The sequence below is a fragment of the Dipodomys ordii genome, unplaced genomic scaffold (assembly GCF_000151885.1).
Source record: "Dipodomys ordii isolate 6190 unplaced genomic scaffold, Dord_2.0 Scaffold404, whole genome shotgun sequence".
Classification (NCBI taxonomy): domain Eukaryota; kingdom Metazoa; phylum Chordata; class Mammalia; order Rodentia; family Heteromyidae; genus Dipodomys; species Dipodomys ordii.
Window position 1 is genome coordinate 26,379 of NW_012267620.1, and position 9,055 is coordinate 35,433.

The 9,055-nt window shown below is 46.8% G+C and overlaps 1 protein-coding gene across 1 annotated transcript; it reads right to left on the bottom strand.

Annotated features, from left to right (window-relative positions):
- Window positions 1-8,082: 8,082 nt before the first annotated feature.
- Window positions 8,083-9,055, bottom strand: LOC106001768 (KH homology domain-containing protein 1-like). The gene is made up of 3 exons (XM_013036750.1): window positions 8,950-9,055; window positions 8,610-8,792; window positions 8,083-8,300 (listed from the first exon to the last, which is right to left on the bottom strand). Exons 1-3 carry the CDS (start codon window positions 9,053-9,055, stop codon window positions 8,188-8,190), a joined length of 402 nt encoding a protein of 133 aa, XP_012892204.1. The 3' UTR covers window positions 8,083-8,187.

Sequence of the window (9,055 nt, forward strand, 5' to 3'; positions counted from 1 at the left end):
TGCAGGGTCTCTGGCCGGGGCAGGTGCTTGGTGGCTGGAAGAGGAGGTGGGATCTGTAAGGTTGTGGGGGCTTGCGGCTTGGGGGCTGCATTGATTTGGTGTGCAATGTTGTTGGTGGCCGTCACGGTGGAGCCATCGCTTTGGCTCAGTGGCACCTGTGTCGCTTGACTGTGCATAGTAGGGCTAAGTGCGTAGAAAGTCTGAGCGCTGAACTCATTTGGTGTCAGAATGAATTGCAGGCCTCGGGAGATGTTGGCACTAGCCGATCTGGTTAGACAGCCGCTGTTTTGGGCAGAACTGGACAGGTCTTTGCTGTCCACAGGGCTCTGATAGTCAGATGTCTGTTCACATTCGAAAGGCGGGATCTGGAAGGACGCCAGGGCCAGGGCCGAGGCAGAGCCCTTCCGCAGGACCTGCTGGTAGATGTCTAGCAGGCAGTCCAGCTTTGACTCAATGGATTGGACCTGAAAGTAGGAAATGAGAGTTCACATGAAGATGCCTGATGGAGAATTACCTTTGCTCATGGAATCAGAAAGGATGAGACTCTTGTCCATACAGTAACTACAGAGTGTGCAGTACACTTTTGACTTGTAGTAATGGAGTATTTGGCCGCCCTGGGCCAGAGGAGGTTATAGCAGAAGAGGAATGCTTTGAACTTCTCCACTCATGTCTTTCAGATCGAAAACTCAATATAAGCACTATGAAAAGGTAGCTTCCATTCTCCTCATCTCAGTCAGCTCACTTTTCCTCATTCTCCTGATAATCATTCTGGAACTCTACTGAATTTTGCTAAGGAACTTACTCTATACTGCAATTAAGACCTTAAGCAGCAAGCCAGGTGAGTCTGGATTTTAAAATAAAAGTCCAGAGTGCTGGACTTGGGACATTCATGATTCCATTCTTTGGGATAACAATTTGATTTCTGGAACGTTGTATGAGAAGATGGAACTTCAAGGTTTAAAAAAATATTCAGTGTTATAATTATGGTGAGTTTAAAAAAAATTAGAGGGTGACCTTAAAGAGAGACAGTGAAAATCACTAAAATGCAAATGAAAAGTAAATCTTTGCTACTTTATTATTGAAAAACTATAGATACTTCCAGTTACATATTAATTAACAAGGTAAAATTTTCTATTGCTTAAATGGAAGTCCAAAGAAGTATAGAATAGTACCAAGACACTATGAAAATTAATTTTCATTCACTCTTTCTTCACTTTTAGTGTCCTTTAAAATTTTAGTAATCATTAACATTAAGATCAACCTTAACTTTAATGTTTAACTTTCTTATCATTTATTGATTTTGTGTGTGTGTGTATATATATGTATATACATATATATATATATGTATATACACATATATGTCTATATATATATGTATATGCTGGTCCTGGAGCTTGAACTCAGGGTCTAGGCACTGTCCCTGAACTTTTTTGCTCAAGGCTAGTGCTCTACCACTTGAGCCACAGCTCCACTTTGAGATTTTTTTCGGTGTTCAAATGGAGATAAGAGCCTCATGAACTTTCCTGCTTGGGCTGACTTTCAACCCCAATACTCAGATCTCAGCCTCCTGAGGATTATAGGAGTGAGCCACCAGTGGTGGCTCATGTACGTAGTACATGGCTACAGAGCAGATATTTAGATTTTATATGGATTAGTTTAAAATGTATACTCATATATTTAAACTTTGTATGTTTCGTCTTTTATAAGAGCTTTTCAACTTTTCTGGTTTTCTGGTGGCTATTGGAATAGGAATCTCATGGCCTTTCCTACTAAGGCTGGCTTTGAACCACCATCCTCAGATGTCAGCCTCCTGAGTAGCTAGGATTACAGGTGTGAGCCACTGGTGCCCTGAAATCTGCAAGGTTCGTATTTCCACTTCCTGAAGAAGTGGAGCTGTGGATAAAGCAGTAGAGCTTCAAGCTTGAGAATATAAGCTCTGGTATGTTGCCCAGGCCTTGGGTTCAAATCCCAGGAAGGGCACAAGTTTTTTTTTAAAAAGACAGAGACCAGACAAGCCAGGGGACAGTGTTTCCTACTTATTATCCTAACTGATCAGGAGACTTGAGATAGCATCTAGTTTTAAAGCCATTGTGGGTCCTACTTTGTCCCACTATGGACTCAGCTACAGGCTCTCTCCAGATTTGTATTCTGCACAATTTCCTCTCTTCTAAATACCTGACCCTGGCTATGAGCTACTACAATCCCCAGAACCCACAAAGGGCCAAGCCCCAGGCCCTACCCAGCTTCCCCATGACCCAGGATCTCTTCTCTCCCCATCAAGACCCTTCCTCTGGTCTGGGCACCTCATCCCAAGTACATAGTCATGAAGAGGAGGTGGTTTAAGTTGGATTTTCTGTCTCTAGCAGGAGTGTTGTTTTCAGGTCGCTGATCTCTTTCAGGTGTATTCTGAGGTCCATTGGTCTTGAGTGGTCCATGGTAAGGCTGAAAGGCAACACCGAGGCCTTCAGTCATGGATCCTTGGACTCAGTGCTTTAACTTTAACGTTAACAGGCAGCATCAGCTACCTATTTACTCTCCTCACACAGAGGGTAGAAACTGGACAACAAAACACTTTATACACTGGCTGAAGTATGTTCAGTAGTAGAGCACCTGCCTAGCATGTGTGAGGCCCTGGGTTTCATCCTCAGCACCACAAGCAGCTCCACACTGGAAGGGTGCATGGGGGAACTCCCTGTGCCTCTGATTGCTTTTCTACAGTGCAGGACTCAGCTGCATCTCATTCAAGGCACTGCTGGACTCCTCAGAGACCTGGCTTAGCCATGCTGTGCAGATTCACCTCCACCTCCCCAGCTCTGTCCCCAGCATGTTATTCACTCACCTCCCCAGCCTCCCTCCTTCCACAAATGCTTCTATTTGTTTTGTCTGTTTATATTTTTACTTCAGCCCAAAGTATGTGTTCCCTGTGAGTGAAATCCCACGTAATTCTTTCTCCCACCCGAGAATTTTGACTATTGCCTGGGTCCCATCAAGATTCCCAAACATGGGCTGGGAAGGTGGCTCAGTGGTAGAGCGCTTGCCTTGCATGCTCAAGGCCCTGGGTTCGATTCCTCAGCACCACATAAGCAAAAAGAAGAAAGCCTGAAGTGGCGCTGTGGCTCAAGTGGTAGAGCGCTAACCTTGAGCTGAAGAGCTGAGGGACAGCGCCCAGGCCCAGAGTTCAGGCCCCACGACCGGACCCAAAAAAAATAATAAATAAAAAAAAAGATTCCCAAACGTGTTTGATTTATTCCATATCCTAGGAACTGAGGAATGAGTCTATCTAGCAGTACAGTCCATGGAGGGAGGCAACATACTGGATCTAATCCAAACGCTGGGCTGTCTGTGGAGGAGGAAGTGCAAACAGTGTTGAGGCAGATGGTGAGCACCATGAGATACTCCCACGAAATGGGCATGGCACAGTGAGAACTAAATTACAGAACATCTTACTAGACACTATAGGCAACGCTAAGGCTGCACCTTTGACCTCAGTACCAGATTCTCAGCTGCCCAGAAGCTAGACTCAAAGTACAGGACATTCTGATGTTGTGCTCAGGAACTCTTACCAGAGCACCAAGGGTATGACAGCTCCAGAGTAGACATGGGCAGCTTGGGAGCGATGCAGTATGTTGTGTTGTAGGTTGCTTCCCATTTCAAGTATGAATATGAAGGAGTTGGAAAAGCAGGTGCTGAGGGGGCCCGCAGCATCACAGCCAAGTTCTCTCCTGAGTTTCAAAGCCAGGTAAATGTCATCGTTATGGTGGACCCCCAGCCCAGGCCGTCGCTTGAGTGTGTTCTACTTCACCCATGTCTAAAAACATTCTGGCCTTTCACCACTAGAGACAGAGTCCTGAACTCCCACACCTCATCATCTCTCTGCTAATGAACCACCTGACTTATGACCCACAGGAAGTCCTAGATGTTTCACTGGCTCAGAGATACAGTGGTGCCCTGGACATATACCTGCTTATAGAATGGCAAAAGGAACAATGGTTGGGCTGCAGCAGCCCCTTGAAGGTCCTGAATTTCTTTTTCTGGGGGGTGAGTCTGGTCGTGGGGTCTGAACTCTGGGCCTGGGCACTGTCCCACAGCTAGCTCAAGGCTAGTGCTCTACCACTTGAGCCACAACGCCACTTCCGGCTTTTTTCTTTTTGTTTATGTGGTGCTGAGGATTTGAACCCAGGGCCTCATGCATACAAGGAAAGCACTCTACCACTGAGCCACCTTCCCAGCCCCTCTGAATTTCTTAATGTCTTTCTGCCTAATACCTACAGGATATTTGGCCTTGCATGTTCCCATAGCCAGAGCCAGTGTGGCTGCTCTTCACCCGTGCACCATCCTGGGGGAGGACCAGCAGGGTGTCACACAGCTGTGCACTCTGCCATACCCATCAATGGGCTGTCCGCAAGGTCCTCCTCTCAGAACCCCCCTCCCCACCAAGCCCAGCCCCAGCCCCTGACACACTGGCTGTTTCCTGCACAATCAGCATGGTGGAGAAGACAAGACAGCTCACAAGGGTCCTAAGGACAGTATTTCACCTCTGGACAGTGTACTGAAACAGCCCAGATTCAGGGCAGAAGGTCACTGTGTGAAGATGTTGGAGCAGCCCTTGTTCCTGACCACAGGGTAGAAACTTCTGGCCATTTCTTGGAAGGACCCACCAGTGGTCCCTGCCCATGTAGAGCAGTCCAACAGAGGCATGTACACAGTGGTTCTACTCTCAGATGAATCCCACTCTCCCAGTAGTATGGAACCGAAGCTCAGTGTACACACACCAAATGAGATCATCCAACTTCCAAACGTGGCAGCTGGAGAGCCACCCCATGGTTCAGCTGCTGAGGATCTCAAGCTGACAGTGGAGATGACAGCCTCCTCCAGCTGTGACAGCAGCTGAAGAGACAGCTCTTGGGCTGGCAAGGCCTGTGTCTCCCGAGATAGAGCCACTTCCAGCTGTGGCAGGAATTGAGTCTAGCAGCATCAGAGGACCTGCTCCCTCAGATAATGTCCTGACAACAGCCCTAAATGGGATCAGCCAAGGTGCTGGAAGTTGGTATATTACCAACAGGTTTGAGGATTCTGGTGCTGCCTGCCGCTGGAGAACCAAGTGAGAAGGAGGACAGCACAGACACCTGGAAAGCAAGGAGGTGGGACCTGAGCTGAGCTGCTGCATTGTAACTGTGCTCTGCTTCCTGTCTTCCTGATTCCTAATCAAATTGTCTTTGTGCCCAGGGGCTGGAGGTGCATGGGGAGAGGAAAGTTAGGGTTGTTCCCAGGGACAGATTTCCAGAGAGGAGTCAACCTACTCCCATAGTTACAGCTACTGTCCTGTTTAAATGAATCCCTGACATTGTATGGCTGCAGTTAAACTGGAGAGAGAGAATGATGAGGTTCTGGATGTGGATATGGTCCACTTTGGACTCTCATCAGAACAGAGCCAAGCAGGAAGTTTACAGCTATGTCCTTCACATGACCCGCCCCTAGAGTCTGTCTATCACAGTGGCTACAGAAAGAGGAAGTCCAAAAAAAAAAAAAGAGGAAGTCCACCACTGCCTATATCCCTAGCATCCTTTGCAGAGGGTGTCTGAGCCTGCCTGGAGGTGCGCAGCCCCCTACCCTTCTACCTGGAAGACTTGCCACAGAACTGTTCTTGCTTGACAGCGGATAGGGTTCCCAATACGTTTTAGTTTCTGAAAAACAGAAACCGATATTGAACATCCTAGTAGATGTTCCTAATAATAGTCATGTTCTACATGTCTTTTGTCGTGTCTTTATCTCAGCTCTTAATTTTCTAAGGTTACACATGTAACCCATGAGTACCAGATTGTTTTTTGTTTTGTGGGTGGTTTGTTTTTTGGGTTTTGTTTTGTTTTATTCTTTTGTTGGTTATGTGGCTTGAACTCTGGGCTTGAGTGCTATCATGGCACTTCACTTCTAGTTTTCTAGTGGTTTATGGGAGATAAGAGTCTCACTGACTGCCTAAGCTGGCCTTGAACTGTGATCCTTTGATCTTAGCCTCCTGAGTAGGTAGGATTACAGGCATGAGCCACCTGTGCCCAGCTTGGCATCGTTGTTGTTGTTGTTGTTTTGTTTGTTTTTTTGAGAGAATATTCTGTGTGTATCCAGGGTTGGCGTCAAAAACTTGATCTCCCTTTGTCACCTCTAATTGCAGGGATTACCCCCAAGTCCCTACTTTACCCATGTGGGTTAAGTACTTTTCAAAGATGGAATAGTTCCCTTTCCCTGTGAGCATTTCCTCTATTATTAGAATCTCCTCTGGTGACTGACTTCCCCTCAGGGAAGAACATCTCTTTAATATGAAAAGTTTTTATTAATCTTATGAAATTTAGGGGAAAGTGGGAAGATGGGTTTTAAGTGAAAATCAGACTAAAACATGCTTAGTAAGCAAAAGGGAAGAGTCGTGTGAATGTGGGCCTTGCAGTGCTTGCCTTTAATCCTGGCTAACTCACAAGGGGAATATGAGAATCAAGGTTAGAAGCCAGGCTGGGTAGAGAATTCTGTGACACTCTTCACTTAATCAACAAAAAACTGGCTCATGTGAGAGCTCAAAGACCTGAGATGAAAACCTTGGTAGTGTCCACACACAAAAGCCATAAAAGCAACTCAAAGAAAGAGTAAAAGGCTCCTAACTTTATTTTCACACACTAGCCGAGGGACCTCCAATGTATTCTGACCTTTTAGATATGAGGTGCTGATGAGAAGAAGCAGTCAGGGCAGAGTGGATGGTGTAAAGTGTATTCCTTGTGTTCAATCATTGTCTTCACATGCGAACATACGAACTCCTGGATACACATTTCTTAAGGCACCCAGGCGGGAACAGTGACTTCCCCCATCTCAAATGCAGGAATTCAAGCTACAGCTCTGCCAGTTCCCCCAGACTCATCAGTGGTCTGATGTCCTGCCAGTTTGCTGGCTACCTAAGCATTTTTTAGAGGGGAACACGAGCAGTATTGGGGCTTGAACTCATAGCCTGGGTTTGTCTCAGGTATTTTTGCTGAAGACTGGCCCTCCAGCACTTGAACCATACTTCCCTATTGAACTCTTTACTGGAAAATTGGAGAAGAGTCTTCCAAATAATCCTGCATGGGATGGTTTCATAGACCAATCTTAGCCTCCTGAGTATAAAGTACATCAAGTAGGTTTCATTAGGTAGCCGATGAAGAGAACACCAGGCGCTATTCAGGCAGGAGAAGTTTATTTACCCAACTGATGCCCCCACCTTGCATGATGGAGAGGCAGAGCTGAAAAAGGAAGGGGTGACCCACCTCTGGGCCAGAACTTATCTAGGCCAGGGACAGGAAGAGGTGTAGCCAGGTGGGGGAAAAGTGTGGCCACACTGGCTCCAGATGTGACTTCAGGGTCTGGGATCCTCCTAAAGTCAGATGGGAAGCATGTGACCAGAGGTGGCCCAGGATGTGGCCTAGGAGGGGAAGGTGACTGCTTCCAGGTGTGCCAGTTACCTAGGAAACAGATACTGGGTAGAAACATAGCCAAGAGGTGCGTAGGTGTCCCTGTGCAGACCCTACACTGAAAATGTTAGGATTATAGGCATTATCCACCAAGCACACTTATTTGTTATTTGTATCCAGGTTGGTATATAGAGTCACTGTATCTGTTGGACAGGAGGCTTGAAGATAGCAGGTAAAATGACATTTTTGCCAGATGACACCCCATTTTTGGAACGCACTGAGTTCAGGAGACAAATACAAACCATGATTCTTTCCTGCTTTGAGATCACTATGTAATCACTGTTTAAAACTGAAACATGAACAAACCAACTACAAATGTGAACATCTGAGATCTCTTGAGAGAGGCTGTGTGTTTCCTAAAAGTTGGGAGGGATTATGAGAAAATGAATGGCTAGATAAGCTTACAAAGAAAGAAGGGGGAGAGGAAGAGAGGGAGCCACATAGAGGCAATGCAGATTGCATAACCAGTTTTATTGGATATCATTCACCAGCAGAGCACATTCTTCAGAAGACTTCTTCAGATATGTTTCTAGAAGGCCTCAGGTAGATAACAAAGGTGAAAATGTCAGTGTCTACCACTGTCTGCCATGTCTTCACTTAGCTCTGCAGAGGAGGTGGGTCTTCCTGGGATAATGAAGGACATGGGAGCCCAAGACAATGAAGCACTCAGCTGCAGGAAGCCTGAGGAACTTGGAGAGCTGGATCATTCATCCTGATAGCCTTTCACCACCAAGGAGTCAAGCTGCACATTGAGACTGGCAGCCAAGTCCTTGTTGGTTAGGGGCTGGCTCCGGACACTTTGCAGCATCTGATAACCTTGGGAGGAAGAGGAAAGGTCAGAGCGTTTAGGAGCACAAGAAGCCTGTGGGGACACAAGGGAAGGAGGGGGAGGCAAGAGAAATCCCAGCACACCCCTCTACGAGAACCCATTCATATCCCTCATTTCCTTTTCCTCCCTCGATGACGTGACTCATACTATGGTTGACTCTGGGGTCCTGCACTGCAGGGGACTGTGGGAACATCTAGATTCTCAGATTCCTGAGCAGTCCTAGTCTTTATGATGCCATATAGGAGCACCAAGTTTGTCATCAAGGCCTCAACCACAATTAGATCACAGACACTTACCTCGAGCTTGATAGTGAAAGTTCCTTTGCTCCAAAAGCCATATTATGCCCATCAGCCACTGCCTGGCCCTAGGTGGACCCACCACAGTGACTCGGGTATGGCCCGTGACTGTGAACCAGGACTCCAGCTGAATGAGGGTGTGGCTGTGCTCTTCTATGCAGCGGAGGTATCTGTCCTCCTGCCCTGGGAACAGAAAAGGAGAGAGGAAGAACAGGAAAACCACCAACAGTACTGGGAGTTAGGTGAACGTGAGGGTGGAGGCTTGGCACAGATCCAAGAGGAAACATGGGGAGAGACTGATGAATGTGAAGAGACAGGAGAGGGCATAAGGGCCACCTACCGAATATTATCTGCTCCAACTCCTCTTCCAGGTAAAAGACCAATGGGGCATTGAAATTTTCAGGCTTGGTCCACCATTCTCCTATGCCAAAAGAATTCATGTCCAT

Coding starts and splice junctions, on each gene's coding strand:
- LOC106001768 (XM_013036750.1), bottom strand. CDS start 9,055: ATGGACATGAATTCTTTTGGCATAGGAGAATGGTGGACCAAGCCTGAA. Junction 8,793..8,949: donor GTTGGAGCAGATAATATTCG/GTAGGTGGCCCT, acceptor TTCTGTTCCCAG/GGCAGGAGGACAGATACCTC. Junction 8,301..8,609: donor CTTTCACTATCAAGCTCGAG/GTAAGTGTCTGT, acceptor CTTCCTCCCAAG/GTTATCAGATGCTGCAAAGT.